The 16,551-nt window shown below is 44.8% G+C and overlaps 1 protein-coding gene across 2 annotated transcripts in view; it reads left to right on the top strand.

Moving 5' to 3' along the window:
* Window positions 1-3,355: 3,355 nt before the first annotated feature.
* The window catches only part of Tgfb2 (transforming growth factor beta 2), an 80,828-nt gene continuing 67,632 nt past the window's right edge, over window positions 3,356-16,551 (top strand). Inside the window, exon 1 of one of the 2 annotated variants that reach the window (XM_051186521.1) lies at window positions 3,356-4,836. In XM_051186521.1, coding sequence (XP_051042478.1) covers window positions 4,491-4,836 — 346 coding nt within the window. In that variant the 5' untranslated portion in view covers window positions 3,356-4,490. The remainder of the gene's footprint in view (window positions 4,837-16,551) is intronic. The other variant, XM_051186522.1, reaches the window with a different exon arrangement.

Genomic DNA, 16,551 nt, shown 5'->3' with positions numbered 1-16,551 from the left:
GGACTTTGCTGACTGAGCCATCTCCTTGACCCCTTCTATTATTTTATTATTCTACAGAGAACTTGTTAGTCCACAGTTAAACTTGTTTATTAAGATGTACACAGATCCTGAGGAAAAAAAACTGATATGGACCAAACATTGTTTTTATATTGTAGAATCAAAGATTAACTCAGAATGGTAAAATGACTCCAGGAGTAAAGGCATTCCCAGAACCCACCCATATGGTAGAAGGAAGAGAGCACGGTAGGAGAGTTATCCTTTGACCACCACAGGTGTGCCGTGACATACATACACATGCAAATGACTGTAAAGATGGAAGTTATACAAGTGAGAAGGGGAAGGGATTATCCTTGCACCTATTGTCATAATTTCAGCTTCGTATATTTCCCCCACTTCCTGTTTTTGTTTTCAAATGCTAGAAGGCATGTAGAATGCTTTCAGGATTGTTTTAAATAAGTTAATTTTTTTTTTTTTTTTTGGTGAGAGGAAGGAGACCCAGGTCAGGCTGTTGCTGTGACACGAAGGACAGATGCCAGGACAGGCACGAGCAGTTTTGTTTTGTAGGCGCTCCACATCACTGAAGTGACTAACAGACCTATTAATGAATAGGCAAAGGCTGCTTTTGGAACAGCTGCTTCCTCACCCCTCAACCTCTGGCCTAGAAACCAAACCTCTCACTTTAGGGTGTTAAGAGACCTTTATGTCTTTATGTCTGAACTCTGATAGCATGTTCCTATTGCATTTCATCAAAAAGTGTGCATTTAGCTATTCATTCTACAATTACAGAGGGCCAAAATACCGTAAGCTTTAAAACAAGACATGTGTGACCATGAAGCAGATTCATGTGGATCCTTTCCTGACCCATTTTTTGGTTCTACTTGAAGAATGGAAAGACCAGACATAGACATGCTTGACAGTGACCCCTGACTACAATGGAGAAGGGCTTAGAGAATGGCAGCTAATGTTCAGTAGCAGAGTCATGGCCCCAACTGGGTTATAAACAACTTTCTATGCCTTATATAATCATTCCTCACTATAACCTTCTGCATATATTCCCATTCCCACGGGCCATGAACAGCCTCTGAATAATGTTGTTAGGTTCCTGTGTCACAGTGACAGGAATTTGAACTCATGGATGGGCACTGAGGTACTCAAGATGCTATACAGCATTCTCTTTCACTGGGCAGCCCAGGGAGCCCTGAGGACATACCAGCCAGTAATAAATAGATGTGTGGCTTTGTTTCCTGACTATGAGGAAGCAATGGCCTGAGAGCTGCTGAAGATGACGGGATTCATTTGCCATAGCCAGCACAGCTCTTGAGAACTTCTCTCCTGTGGAGACAGGCTCCTCTTCTGCAGACATAGGTCGCTATGCTTGTCCATCCCAGAAGGTGCCTGTCACCTCCTGGGCTTTGGGGAAACCAAAGGAGCATCTTAGGAAGAAGTCCCTTCTCAGGCTTAAGGGATATGGAGCTGTAAGTGCTCAAACAACTACCTTGGACAAGAGTGTGGGTATTGATGCATGGAGTCCTTGGTAACACACGGGCTTGTTGCTGCTCTGCCCATGTCCTTATCTGCATCCACCCATCCTAAGATGGACCTATGCCTGTTCCCTGGGTCAGTCTCAGCACCCAGTGAGATGCCCTCTGGCTTCACAGGAAGCCCTACCTAGGTGTTGATAGATTATCACAGCAGCATCCCCAGTAAGCCCCTGTATTCCAAAGTGACACTGGCCCTCCTGGGCAGTGCTAGCTCTGGCTTTGTGTCTTCCCTGTCCAGCTGGATAAAGGATTACCCCAGCTGATGGAACTGTCTGCTCTCGATCAATTCTACTTCAATGTATAGGATCATAGATGGCTGTCTAACCCCGGAGAGCTGTTTCTATCTGAAGCTGACATTGAAAAAAGAAGTCTGCCAATGATGGGGGTTTCTATATGGCTTTCAGAATCATTTAGGTGTGTGTTGGAACAATTCATTCATTCCAGGGTTTTACTGAGCCATTGGAGTAGAGGAATTTTGTGTTCAAGGTGGGTGGAGAGAGGATCAAAGAGTTAGGAAGTTTTGTGCTGGATTCTTAGAACACAGACTGTGGCAGTGGAGATCTTGGTTCTGTAAGAGGGCAGTAGACTGTTCTGAATCCTCCACACTGACTTGACATCCGAATTCCTGGTTGTCAGATGTTCTGGGACTGGGGTCTCTTAGAATTTCATAGTGAGAGAGAACTCAGGCAGTGGACCGTCCCTGCCAAGTCCAGGCCCATCACTTCCTGTTCTCTGCAGCAACAGACCTCACTTCCTATGGCCTCTTGTCTCCTTGTCTGTGAAATATAAATACTATTCTTCATTGCAGTGTGTAATGCATGCCAGCTATCATCACTATTCACTATTTACCCATATCCCTCTATTAATAATACAGATCCCTCCCACATACATCTACTGCCTACATCTCTAAAGGCTTGGGTTTTTTTTTTTTTTTTTTTTTTTTTTCTACGAAATGCCTGAACCAGGAAATGATATAGAGATCTGGACTTTGGGGCAACACTCAGCAGAGTTTCCAGTTTAAACTGTCTAGTCAGTGTGGCCACAGAGTCATTACTAAAATTGAAATGTTGACTTTGACTAAAGGTGAAAAGGAAAAGGAACAGTGGCAAGAATGATTCTGGTATCCATCTATATTGGTGTAGAAAATGTCAGGCTATGAGTGGCTGTAACAGTAGACATCAAACATTTAAAATCCTGGTTTCCTGTACGTATGCTGTGGACAGATTGAAGGTGGTGAATAATACCTGTCTAGGAAGAAAGGAGCAAGCCATACAAGAAGTGGGTTCACAGGAAGAAGAGAATGATTCCTTTATTCAGAGCAGTAAAACAGAACATGCTTTGGGTGGAAGGGGTGCATCTGTTTTCTGCTAGTTTGCTAGTTCACAGACAAACAGAAGGCTAGGTTGTAAACAGACTAATAAAAATCAGGGAGCCTGCGAATGAATGAGCCCCACCGTGTAAAAAGGAGATGCTTAGCTGCTTGCCCCTCTACAGACAGTCCTTGGTGATCACAGACAGTGACTGCTGCAAATCTGTCTTGCCAGTCACCCTCCCCCACGGGCCGTCCCCCTTTCCACACCCCCTCAACGGTCGAGCTCTCTGTGGTCTTAGTAACAGGACTTCTGACTGTAATCCTAGCGCGTCACTTTGTTGAAGGCAAACACGTGGTTTGGGGAGCACTTATAAATCTCTGCCCCGGGCAGGATCGTGATGTTATCTGCTGGCAGCAGAAGCTTTGCTGGGAGCGGAGCTGCTGGAGCTGCCGGCCAGAGAGCCAGGGCGTGAGAGTGAGAGAACGAGCAGAGAGCTGAGTCCCTGGGCAGACGACAGGGATGAAGAGCAGAAGTGTTAGGGTTTAAGGAGTCATTCTGGAGCAACCCGGCTGCAGAGAGGAGTAGGTATCAGCAGAGGTCTATTTTAGGGTCGCAAGTACCTTCTTACCCTAACCGAGAAAGTGCAAACTTGCTGGAAGCCAGGAGAGGCTGGGGAAGGGTGCGAGTCTCCGAGGCGCCCTGTGGCCAACGCGCCCAGGAGGCGGTGTTGTTCCACTGGGGGTGAAGAAGGTGGCCAATCTCTGTCGCCCCATGGCCGCCTGGAGCTAGAGGAGCAGGATCTGCAGGACGGAACTGGAGGCTAGCCCCCTTTGCAGGCATCTGCGGCGGCTGCAACGTGGAGCGAGCGACCCAGCCGGGTGCAGGCCACAGCGCAGCCAAAGGAGTAGGATCATCGCTGTCTGCTCTGGCCTCGGAGGATCTCTGGGGTGGACAGTACCCCCACCGAATCCCCGAGTGAGCCGCGCCGGGGCGCATCTGCCTCCCCGCGGCTCGCTAGGCTCGCCCTCGGCGCGCGCACACGCAAGCGCGCACACATCCACACGCACACTCATCCACACACGTGTGGAAGGCAGGCCGAGCTGTTCGGTCTTTGAACATCTCAGTTAGAGCCCGGCGCAGCCCCGGCTGCCGCTCTGAGCTCCCTGCCGCCCTGCGTGTCTCCTGCCAGCCCAAGGAACTTCTCGTCTCTTCCCTTTTGACCGAAGGATCCGAGTTCAGATCCGCCACTCCGCACCCGAGCCTGACACACTGAACTCCATTTCTTTCTTTTAAGTTTATTTCTACTTCAGAGCCACTTACCCCCTCCCTTCCAGGGGAAAAACAAACCTTTCTTACTCCTTAAAGTGAGAGCCCCCACCCCCCCACATTTGAGCATCGCATATTAATATCTCCACGCTGGGAACGCGTTGCATTTTCTTTTTTAAAGGAACCCTAGCCAGGGACGTTTTTCTATTGGGTACTGACTTTCGATTGCTTTGCAAAAGTTTCACATTAAAAACAAACAAACAAGCAAAAAACTTTACCTGACCCTCTTTGAGAATTATTGTTTTCTTTATATATATACTTTTTCTTACTTTAAACAACACCACCAGCGACGTTTCCACCTTTGAAAAACATGCACTACTGTGTGCTGAGAACCTTTTTGCTCCTGCATCTGGTCCCGGTGGCGCTCAGCCTGTCTACCTGCAGCACCCTCGACATGGACCAGTTTATGCGCAAGAGGATCGAGGCCATCCGCGGGCAGATCCTGAGTAAGCTGAAGCTCACCAGCCCCCCGGAAGACTATCCTGAGCCGGACGAGGTCCCCCCGGAGGTGATTTCCATATACAACAGTACCAGGGACTTACTGCAGGAAAAGGCAAGCCGGAGGGCAGCCGCCTGCGAGCGAGAACGGAGCGATGAAGAGTACTACGCCAAGGAGGTTTATAAAATCGACATGCCGTCCCACTTCCCCTCCGAAAGTAAGTACAGATTCCATGGTTTTCGCCTTTTCCATCCCCGAATCTAAGGTTGACCCGGAGCTCCTCAGAACCTCAGCAGCCCTAGGAGCAGCCCATTCTTCTCCAGGTCCTCAGGTCCCGATCGTCCCCTTTCCATTCTTGTCCTTCGCTCCTTCCACCTCTTTTCCAGTCCTGGGATAGAGATCCTCAGTTTTACAAATCTTCACCTTATGTTTTAATTTTTTTTTCTCTATTTCCCTTCCCCAAACGCCCCCGTTCTTTGGATTTCTCTGCCTTCCCTGGTCCACCAACTATGGAGCTTTCTGTCAAAAAGAAAGTGCTTCCCGGATGACTTTAGGCTAGGGTACTTGGTTTCTTTGCTGGGTTGGTTTGGGGGTGGGGGCTGGGTTGTCCTCCAACTGGTGCACAAAGAGTTAAAAGAGAAGTGCCTCCAAACTAGCCTTCCCAAAGGCACCCCCTTTCTATATTGATCTATTTGGGGGCTCCCCAAGCCTTTGCTATTGTTTCTCACTGCCCCAAGAATATCAGCATCACCAGCACTAAACAGGATTGCTAGCGCGTGTGCGGGGTGTTGGGGAGGGGGGGAGAGCACTGAAAACCCCTTAAATCCTCAATCTACCATCCCGCTCTCTGGGTGTTTTTACACCCCCTCCCCTCGCAAAACCGTGTAGCCAAGTCCCTTTCTGACCTCACCTGGAGAGTAGAAAGAATAAATACGATTCTATCTGGGCTGAGTAGGTTTCACTTCCCGTTCATTTTTCTAGCTAGTCCTCGCTAGGGTGAGAGCAGGACGACTGACGTTTTTCTTGGGGGATTCTCCGGTATCTTTTTCAACCTCGAACTTGCTCCTGCGCTTTCTTAAGCAGCAAGGACTCCTGTGCATTCTGAAATCGAATCTAGGAAAGACAGCTGCTTAAAAAAAAAAAAAAAAAAAAAAAAAAATCACCCCATTCCTCTGCTCCTCTGTGAGCATTGTCCTCAAAACAGCTGGCATACGGTAGCAGTGATTTATTGTGGAGTTCTTTGGGGGAAGGGACGAAGTACAGTTAGTGTAGTTTTATTTCAGAGTTCTTTAAAACAGGGAGAAGAGGAGCAGGGAGAAAGGGAAGAAAGGGAGGTTGTGATTGCAGCAGCAACAGCACCGAGTGATTCCCTGAGAGGGTTAAACACCAGGAAGAAACACCAAAAGAAAAATAAAAACTTCAGCATCCCTGTGTTCCAAGTCTCCGTCGTAAACTTTTCATTGGCCTATCCTTTCTCTCCTCCCCTTTTCATGCCTATATCCTCGCTGGCTGCCTTTGTGAAGTCAGTGCCTTGCCTAAATAGATAATGCAGCCATCTTGGTAATTTTATCCCAGAAGTTAGAATTGCAGGGTTGTGCTTTTCTCTTCTAATATTTATTTTTAGTTTGACGAGCCATAGCCATTCAACTTGCCTTGTCTTGTACTTGATGTCCTCAGAGTGTCTACCTAAGCTCTTTCTGGTCACCTTTCTTACCCTGTAGTGTCTCTTGCTATTTCCTGGAGTAACAGATGCAGGGAACCCTGCGCAACAGGATGATTTTATTATTATAATTATGGTTCTTACCACCATAGCGGTGACACTTACATTGCCCTGTTTATCACCCCCTGGGAAGAAAGGCTTTCTATCTGGGGCAGAGCCACCGCATGGCTAGGGAAGAGAGTGCATTGTAATTAGTCCTGAATCATTGAGGCTAAGCAAAGGGTTGAGTCAGCTCTCTCCTGCATGTGTGTCTTGATTCTACTGATATTTGGGGGTGACAGACAGGTATGTTATATGGGCGAATAAATCCTCCTTCGGGGTTTACATGCAAAAGCTCAGATTAGCTGCTAGTCTGGAATTGCCTAGATGTAGAGGGCAGTAGCACTTCAGTCTGATGGGTAAAGGTGAGCAATACAATGCAGGACCATGGTCACAAACAAAGTAGAAACATTCCTGGTTTATCCGGAAGATTCGACAGTGCCTTTTAAGATTAATGTGTGGATTCTCATCTCCAGCCCATCCCTGAACCTCCAAATACATGAAAGCCTAAAAACTACGTACTTGTGCACACACACACACACACACACACACACACACACACACACACACATGCTACACACAGATACCATGGTATTTTCACATGAGAAATACAGTATTGAGTGTAGACACTTAGGAGTAGCATGTCATATTAATAGTAGATTCAACACAACTGCACAGGGACTGTGGGTAATTTTATAGAAAGTAGGTTAACTGATTTTCCAGGACTAGAAAGTCCTGGAATATAGTGAGAGCTTCCAAAAAAAGAAAAAAAAAAGAAAAAGAAAAAGAAAAAAAGAAAGAAAAGGCAAAAGGAAAAAGAAAATCATTCCATTGTATTTTTAAAGCAAAGAAAACTGGGAGTGTGGCTATGGTTGGTTTATATGCCAGCTTCCCCCCTTTGGCACTTTCTGTCTGCCTGGGGACTGGGCTGTCACTGTGATGCCCAAAAAGGAGGGCCTGTGCCTGTTATGTCTTGCAGTGAATCTGAAGAGGGGCCATGAGGGCATGGAGGAAAGCATGGGAAAGATCACAGCTTCTTTTTCCTTCTCGTTTTCCCTCCACCAACTTATCAGTGTTCAGGGAGTGACTTCAGCTCAAGTGTTACAAATGTGCCCTAATTATACTTGGTGACTATGTATCGCTACAGATGGTTGATAGCCCTTGGTGGGACATTTTATAAAGTTCAAACTCAATATTTTTAGCAATGTGAAGATTTAAAAGAGAAAATATAAGAGATATTGTATATGCCCCCAGGCATACTTTGTCTTAAATATTATCCTTGGCCAAGTGTGCTGTATAAATAAAGTAGATATTAATAGAACTGGCCAGGTTCCAAGCTCCTAGTATGAATTTTAGCCAAGAATGTATTTATGGTGGTATAAATAATACTATGTCAACATTTAAAGAAGGGATCTGATTAGTTTTGAATTTCTTCATATTGATCTTTTCACATACTGTTAGTTTAAGACTCGAAGTGGATTTGGGCTGTAGTTTACTGATTGCTTGCCCAGCAGAAATTAGTGGATGGTGAACATTTTGACTATCCCTTTGAAGTTCAAGGTGCAGTTATTCAAAGGACACCGTGCAAGGCTTTAGAAATTCTGAAAAAGTGACGCTGTTACATCTAAGAAGAATCTAAATTGATACACAAACCTGTAGAGATATGGTGAGGGACAAGGAAGTAGTTTTAATTTTTGTTTATTTTTGTTTGTCTGTTTTAAGTCTGAGGCTTTTGTATTGCAAGGAAGCAATCCCTACCACTGAGTTATATCCCAGACCCTGCTTGTTAAGATTGGGGGAGGGGGCTGATATAGCTCAAGCGGGCTTTAAAACTTGTCCTATAGTGTAAGCCATCTTCCAACTCATAACCCTCTGGTCTCGTCTTCCCTAGGGCTGGGACTTCAGGGTTCTCCATTTGCTTGGCTCTCCTTTCTGCTTTCTTTACAGCAAACAGGAATACATTGCTTGTCTAACTCTGGCAGGGTTCTATCCCATCCTTTCCTCTCTATACTGCTTCTGCTGTAATGACTAACAATGTCTGAAAGTAGTTTTCATTGTCCTGGGGTAGGCTGCTGCTGGTCTCCACTAGATAGAAGCCAGGATATTTCTTGTCCATCACAATGAAGGGGGCAGCCTACCCACCTTCCCCATACACTGGAGAATTATCCAGCCTCAAGTTTCAATGGTGCCCATGGTGGGAAGCCACATTTCTCTGGTGTTTAGCTTGGGCTGCTGAATTCTGCTCCTAGTACTATTTTAAAAGTAATAGCAACAATAAAATATCTTTATGATAAAAAGATATTAGGATAAAATAATCAGGTAGAAAATAATCAGAATAGAATATGGACTAGGCTATTGTTTATGGTATAATACATTGTGATTGTGAGATTGAAGCTCCCACGTTTCCCATTCATTGACCTCCTTCAGTAACAGGGTTGGTCCTTCATTTACTAGGAATGCCCATCAGTATCAGTTGGATGCCAGTCAACACACAGAAGAAAAATTTGTGTCAATGAAGAGTGGAATCTACAACCTGAGCAAGCAAAGGAAGTAGATAGCCACTTTGTCTTATTCTGTCTCTTAGAATCAGGTGGCCTGAAGTATATAGCCTGGAAGATCATAGTCAGGTTTCCTTTGTAATTCTTTCACATTTAATACTAAGCAGTTCTCCTTTTCTTGTACCTCTGTAATTTTCCAAGTGAAGTTGTGGGGTATAGAATGAATACCAATGACATGATGGTTTTGGGGAAAGTGACAGTATTTAATTCATGAATCTGTCTTTCTATATACATATTCCTGGTCTTTTGGGCCAACTGCCCAATGAAGGAGACTATTATCAGAACACAGTGGATGTATTTTTATATTCTCTCCTGAAAGATTCTCTGTGTATGTTTGTATATGAGTATGTGTCAGAGAAAGGAAGGGGGGTTGGAGAAGAAAGGCTGGCTTGGACCTCTTGACTTCCATAATGACTGTTATTAACGCAAAACAGACCACACTTTAATTCCCTCTTTTTATTGCATTGTGGCCAGCACTACCTCTAATGCCTCAAGGTGGTTACACTTGAGTTCCTCTGCACTTCCCTCCTTCAAGATTTCCATTTTTGCTTTGCAGACAAGGTGAGAGAAACCTCAAATTAAAACATGGTTTATAGTTGAAACAGGCAGGTATAGTTTTTGTTGCCAAGTGAGGTTGTCTGCCTCTCCTGAGTAGACCTCCATGTTTTAAAGGCTGGCATTCCCCAAGATTAAAAAGCAGGTGTGGTCCACTTAACCGCACCTCTGGGTCTCCACAGCGCCCCCCGTGGTCACGGCGAGGAGCCGCAGGTTTTGAAAGTTTTCTTTGTACCCTCCTCAGGCACCTTCCGTGTAAAGATATGAAAGAATGACAAATCGTTTTTCCTAGAGGAAATGGAGATGTGAGAAAAGGGCTAATGACTCACTGCTGAACCCACATCAAATCTGGGTTAGAATCGAGGAGGTCAGTGACTCTGGGGCCTTTGCCCAGAGATTACAACACACTTGAGGCTGCAGTTCTAGAAGGTTCAGGAAGGCAGGGTGGAGGAGCCTGGGAGAAGTGTGCAAGGATGGGTCACTGGCCAAGGTCGTTCCCCATAGCTCCAGCCATCTCCTTCATATATTCCCAAGTGAGGTGGGCAGCAATCAGGTGCCTGGGGAGCAGCCCTTTCTGCAGTCTCCTCAAATTTCCAATCTGTCCTTCAAACTCAGCAAGGAACCCACTTTGCAGATTCCCAGCAGCCTGACAAAAATGTGGCTTTGGCTGAGATAAACAGATGTTTCTGTTGTCATCTTTTAAAGCATCTGGTGTGCTTGGTGTTCTGCTCTTTAATATATTTTAAACAGGAATAGCCTTTAACCAAGGAATTCATTATTCTCTAGGTATTTACATTCAATAACATATCAGGGATTCTGGGATGGGCTTGTTTAAACCAAAAGAGTTACTTCCACCTTCTGTTTAGAAGAAATTTGTGTCTTGCTCTAACCTCTAGCTGCCTTGGGTGGGTGGGTGTTTCTTTTCTAACCTCTGATAGCCAGAAGTGTGTTGTCTGTTGTTTGACTGTACTCTCTCAACACCATACTTCCTGTGTGGGTCTGGATGGCCTTGACTCCACACAAACCCTCCTTGACTCCTGGCTCCCAATCCAAATTGCCCCTTGCTCTTCAAGATGATGAGTAACCCTCTGTAGAGTGGTCAAACTCTTGTGCCCATCCCTATCTAGCACCCTGCTGTGTCTGTGAGATACAGCAAACCTTCAAATTTCTACACTGAGCCTTCTGCTTCAGCAGATTGCAGAGGTCTGACATGTGAAGACGGCATGGATTTTAGTGGTATTTAAATGTGACACCCCAGGCACCACCACTACTGTCTTGGGTTGTCTTGGCATCCGTGCCATCTCATAACCAGTGGAGCACTAGGATTAGCTGGAGTAATTGTCCATTTCTAGTGTATGAAGCAGTGGCACATCTAAAGTCAATGGCATTTGCAACTCAGTGAATAATAACGGGCATGCAAGGGCTTACTAAGTGCCAGAAGCTGCCCAGGTCATCTTCACATCACCCAGTGGATCCAGATCACTGTTCTTGTTTCTCAGGTGGCCTCTAGGCGTCAGCTCTTTTAAGTAGTTAGGACTCTAGACCCTTTAAGGTCAAGAAAGCTCTGCTTTCTTCCTGTTCAGCCCTACTTCTTTCCAAATCTCTGCCTGAACACTATATTCTGGCAACCTTTTCTCTTTGTCCTTTGTCCAAACATTTTTATATCTCAGGGCCCTGCGTATGTTGTCTCTTCAACTAGGTGAACTGTCTCTTACTGTTTTTGAAGACTCTTGTAGACTTAAGAAGATGGCTCCTCCATGAGAGACTGTCTTTGGCTTTTCTGAACACATGTAATTGGCTCTTTTTCTGTCCCCAAGGTCTTGACCCTGCTGTTTATTTCTCCTTTCTCTGTTTTTTTTTTTTTTTTTTTTTTTTTTTTTTGCTGGTTCTGTAGATGCCCTGGTTCCTCTCTGTTCTTAGCACATTGTCATTGCTCAGTAAATGTTCAAGGAGTGAGTGTTACCTCTCAAGCAAGACTGAACCTCCAAAATGACCTGCACCAGGAAACCTGGATATAAAGGCTGCTTCCCTTAAACATCGGGGAAGAAAGGAGTCGGTGTCTTTGGGCTGTGGCAGTACAGGTTCCTTTCCTGGTTCTACACTTTCAGAGAATTATCCTGATATGGACAAGAAGAAAGTAAACTTTCACTGGGCACTTTTGTGTGTGCCAGGTCTGGCTTGAAATACTTACATGGGTCTCATTTCATCTTCCTAAGTCACCCTCTGAAGTTGACCAAGCATTTCCATTTTGATATCTGAGGATACAGATGTCAGTGTATCCACGCTATGTTCTATACACAAAGGGTTTACTCTCTGGGCCTTAATACAGAGCCCAGGAAACAGACACTGATAATTTTCTTGGTTTTTTTTTTTTTTTTTTTTGTAAATATGGGGTCTTAATATGCAGGCCAGACCTTGGGATATGCAATCCAGGCTAGCCTTGAACTCTTTCTCATACTGCTTCAGCCTTCTGAGTGCTAGAATTACAAGCATGTGCCACCATGAGTAGCTTAGAATGGCTTTTCTTGACCAGACATCCATTTGAGGATGACTCTGTTCTGTGAAATTTTTTTCATTTGCAAGTTCAGAATATTTTCCTAGAAAAGCAAATATCTCTTCTGAAGATTGCACAAAACTGGAGGGATTTTTTTTCCCCTTCAACATGTTCAGCTTTTATCTGTGTACTTGGTTGATAGTAAAATTATGATTTATCAAGTCCTTGCTTTTGACCTATACTCCAACCCCTCCCAAACATTTTACGATGCTTTTGGAGATTTAATTGATTTGGGAAGGCAGAATGAGCCTGAGCTTTAGAACTAGCCAGATCCAATAAATAGGAGCAAGAGAATATATGGTAGGAGATTACTCCAAAGAGAAGGGAAGTAGAGGCTGGAAAAATGGCGTCCTATCTTAAGTGGTAACATGGCCTTCTCAGTATAGGCTTTCAGAATTGTGACACTGACATCAAAGTGTAGCTTTTGCTGTTATTGGCCTTGTAGCAGGGGTTCCTGCTTTTGTACTTGCCTGGGCCTCAGTTTCTCAGTTTGTAAGCATGAAGAGAGTAACAGCTGTGAATCATGGGTGTAGCACGTCTGATGAGAACACCTACCACAACTGCTTCTGGCCCTTAGGGCCAGGTTTTACCTCCTCATAGTGGTGATCTGTTCCAACTCCCCTAGTGAGAACCTCTAATGAGAAGAAGGAAGTCAGACATGTGGAGAGGTGCTGAGCCACATCAGACCGCCATGGTTAAACATGGAGGACATACTTTCACCGTAGATTCCTCTGTCCTAGCCCTGAATTGTCCTGTACAAAGGTGCAAAGGCCAGTGAAGCAGCTTAGAGAGGGGAAGTGTGAGGGAGAAAACTGGTGAGAGGGCTGGCAGGGACTTCTCAGGTGTCACCCCAAATGATCTGAGGAGGATAAATGAATCAAACCCCCGATACAAGGAACACCCACTCTGAGCCCTCCGGTCTTGATTAAGAGTATCCTGTGTGATGTTTCCTCTGTGAATGTGAACCCTGGACTTCTTAGGGCAGCCTAGGAACACCACTTCACTGGTGCCAGAAAACTGGGTTTAGGTCTTTCAGAGAGAGGGGAAGCATTACAGAACTGAGCAAACCCTGTCCTGTGCACTGCTACCACCCCTTCATTCTCTCAAACAGCACTTGGATTCGTTAGGCCTGATAAGTTAGAAATGTTTGGCTAGGATTTTTCTTCAGCCACAATGACTTGAGAAACCAAAGGCAGATGGAAAATCCTCTGTGGATGTTGTGAAGCCCAAACCGTCTGAAAATAGTTTGAATGCATTTCCAACCCTCTGCAGGCAGCTGTTTTCCCTCACACTAGCAGGCTCCACACATCTCAGTTCCCAGGGAGAGCGTCTCTGTGGCCTCAAGCCTTCCTGGCTCTTTCCTCACTGGTAATTAAGAGGCAGGTTGTTCCTGAAGAGGAGACTCCACATATCTGAAGGCACAGTCATGGAGTAACTATGTGAGAACTGTTCTCTGGTGATATTAGTTGCAGGAAATTCAACAGGATCTTTCCAGTCTCACGAAATTAAAAAAAAAAAATGCCATGACTTGGAGCCTGGCTCAGTTCATGTGGCCTTCCCTATCTTGCCCACAGCACACTGGCAAATGCCACTTAGGTCCCAACAAGCCAGTTCACAGATCACCATTCATACATAACCTCAGGCTGACAGAAGAACACTCATCCCTTCCTTCTTGTGAACAAGTGTGCTCCAATTGGATCCAAGCAACAGGACTGGCGAGCTCTCCAGTCATCCTGCCTGAAAGTATCAGCACCAAAATGGCTCGGTAGTATGTCCTGGTTGATTTTTAACAGCACAGGGATATTTATTGTTGCCAAAACATAAGTGGGAATATTCTGGGCAATGCAGTTTAATTTTCAAGCTCTGGACTGGTTTCATTGTTGGTAATCTCAGTGCTTCTTAGATCAAGTTTATCATCGATTACTCTGTCTGCACCAGATGTGGCAGAACTTTGTCATTTTTCCATTTGGGGAAATTCTTTTTTTCGAGGGCCATTCATAGTCCATCCTCCAATTCAATCTCATTTCCACTTCTGCTCTGACGTCTTTATGGTCGTATGGAAACCCTTCCTACTTGATTAATAACAAAGTTTGGGAATTGAGCAGCTAGCTCAGAAAGTCCTGAAAAATGTAGACAGTGTGCTCCAACCCTAAGCCAGAAGAAGAAAAGAGCAGTCCCAGATAAAGGCCATTTCTTTGCAGAGGAAAAGGGTTATTGAAGAAACTGCCCCCTGGGATGTCTCTCTGTTAGTATGTCTTTGCACATCCAACTTCGTTGCTTGGCTTTTGAAGCTCTGGAAGTTGAGAATAGGGATGAAGGGAGGCATGCTACCAAACTCCTGCCTGGTGAGGCAGCACAAGATCTGACCTGTAGCCTTCACTCCAGGCACTGACACAGCAAGGACCTCTTGTAGAGATAGATGTCTGTGAAGCCCTGGGTTCCTCCTGCCTTTCCCTGTCTTGTTTATATCTGAGGTATCTTGAAGCACTAAAACAAAACAGTAAACAACAGCTACCCTTGCTGATTTGGTTTTTCACCTATTAGTCAGGTTGTTAGGTTGTTGAATGTGTTAGTTGAGGTCACTAGGCAGGCCTAAGGGAACTATGCCCTGACCTGCCACTTTTCTTCTGTTTCTGTGGACAGGAGTGGTGGGCACTACTATGTCTTGGAGGGGAACACAGTTTGGAAGAATCCTACTGTCAGAAAACGTCACCATCAGTAATGAAACAGTGTGCATATGGCCAGTTCTCATTTCACAAGTGTTCATGGTACGGAAGGAAGGCCTTGAGTCAAGCCCCAGTATTCTCTTTCCCAGTAACAGTTGTAGGAAGATTCTAGGAACAGTTGAAAGCCCCTCTAGTTTAGAATTGTGAGGAAAAGGTAGCACAGTTGTGCAACTATTCTTATTGAAAGAGAGATACTGTGGGTGTGGAGAATGTGGGAGGATTTTTCAGGAGCTAATTTGACATGAAGTTTATTGAGACTTTTAAAAAGATAAATTTATTTTATGTGTATGAGCATGCCTGCTTGTACATCTGTGTACCATGTGCATGTCATGCCCTTGGAGGTTTTGAGTCTGGAAACTGAACACAGATCCTGTGCAAGAGTAGCCAGTGCTCTTAACTACCAAACCATCTCTTCAGCACTGATTGAGAGTTTTAGATGCCATTCAATTTCACTCAACAAATTCCACACAGTATTCCCAGGTGGTTTGTAAGCCAGGTGCTCTAGAAGCTCTTGACCTCTTTGCTCAGAGCCAGGTTTCTAGACCCCCTTTTACAGCTGTGAGTGATAATCAGGAGAGAGACAAAAGATTGGTAATTTGCATTCTTAACCAGCACCAGAGGGGACTCTTGGTCATAGTCAAATTTGAAACCTACTAATCCCACTCTTTACCACTTAGAATCTAGGAGAGCCTTTTGCTAAATCTCAGGGTCCCTTAAGATTATGCAACCAGCTAGATTAAAGAGAAAGTTACCCTTTGTAAGTAGTGGATTCATTACATTGTTTTCTGTCTTACCAGTCCTAGGCTAAAACAACCACCAGAGCTTTCATTGTTTGCTTCCTAGTCTTTAGTTACTTTGTAAAGTATCCATGCATAATACTCCATCGTATAGTCTGTATGTAAAATTCACATTTCTCTTTCTCAGTTTGAGTGTCCAGGTTCTTCTGACCAGTTTCATCTCTAAGATATGAATGTGTCGGGGCTTTTGTTGTCTTTCTAGTCTCACAAAGTGTCACAGACCACCAGAGCTCCAGTCACCTATAAAACCAAAAATGTGCATCCATATCACAGCTTATACAGTCTCTGTGTAACTTGAATGTTTGTTGCTTAAACAGGGAGGCCTTTTTTCTATGGCCCCAGAAGTTACTATTGTCTTAGTAGCCCCATGAGATTTAGGATCTTACTCTCTGTGGTATTGGCTTCCACCAGAGATCCCTTTCCCGTTGCCCTGCTTAAAAAAGAAAAAAGAAAAAAAGGCATCAGGACAGAAAGAAAAGGGACAAGGAAGGATATTAATATTTCAGCTTCATTGTGGAATAGAAGCAAACCAAAGGTGCATACTTAAGGATTCAAGGGCAGCACTTCCCTGCCTCGGTTCTCCCCTGTGTCTAGATGACTCTGGGCAGTGTCAGCCATCAAAGTTCAATAGGCAGAATGGTATCTCTTCAGTATCAGGGCATGTACTGGCCTGAAGAAGGTGCTGTTTCCCAGGGAAAGGACCTAGGTTCCCCCCAAGAAACACATAGGGCCATCTCACAGAGGAGCAAGGAGCTCCCTCTGCATCTCTGCCCATCTCTGATTATATTCCTTAAGATTTTTATTTAGCAAAATTCTCAACAGGACTTTGTAAAAGTCAGATATGAAAGAGAAAACTTGCGATTCTTGTGACAAACAGTTTACCCTCAGGGTGAGAGATACCCTCTCCTATCAGACTGTGGGAGAAACCATAAAAGTAATCTGCACAGTTGCTTACTTGGGGGAGCATATGGGTGCAGATGCCA

The sequence above is a fragment of the Phodopus roborovskii genome, unplaced genomic scaffold, assembly GCF_943737965.1.
Source record: "Phodopus roborovskii unplaced genomic scaffold, PHOROB, whole genome shotgun sequence".
Taxonomy (NCBI): domain Eukaryota; kingdom Metazoa; phylum Chordata; class Mammalia; order Rodentia; family Cricetidae; genus Phodopus; species Phodopus roborovskii.
Note: the sequence above shows the minus strand (reverse complement) of the source record. Positions and strands in the feature narration are given on the sequence as shown.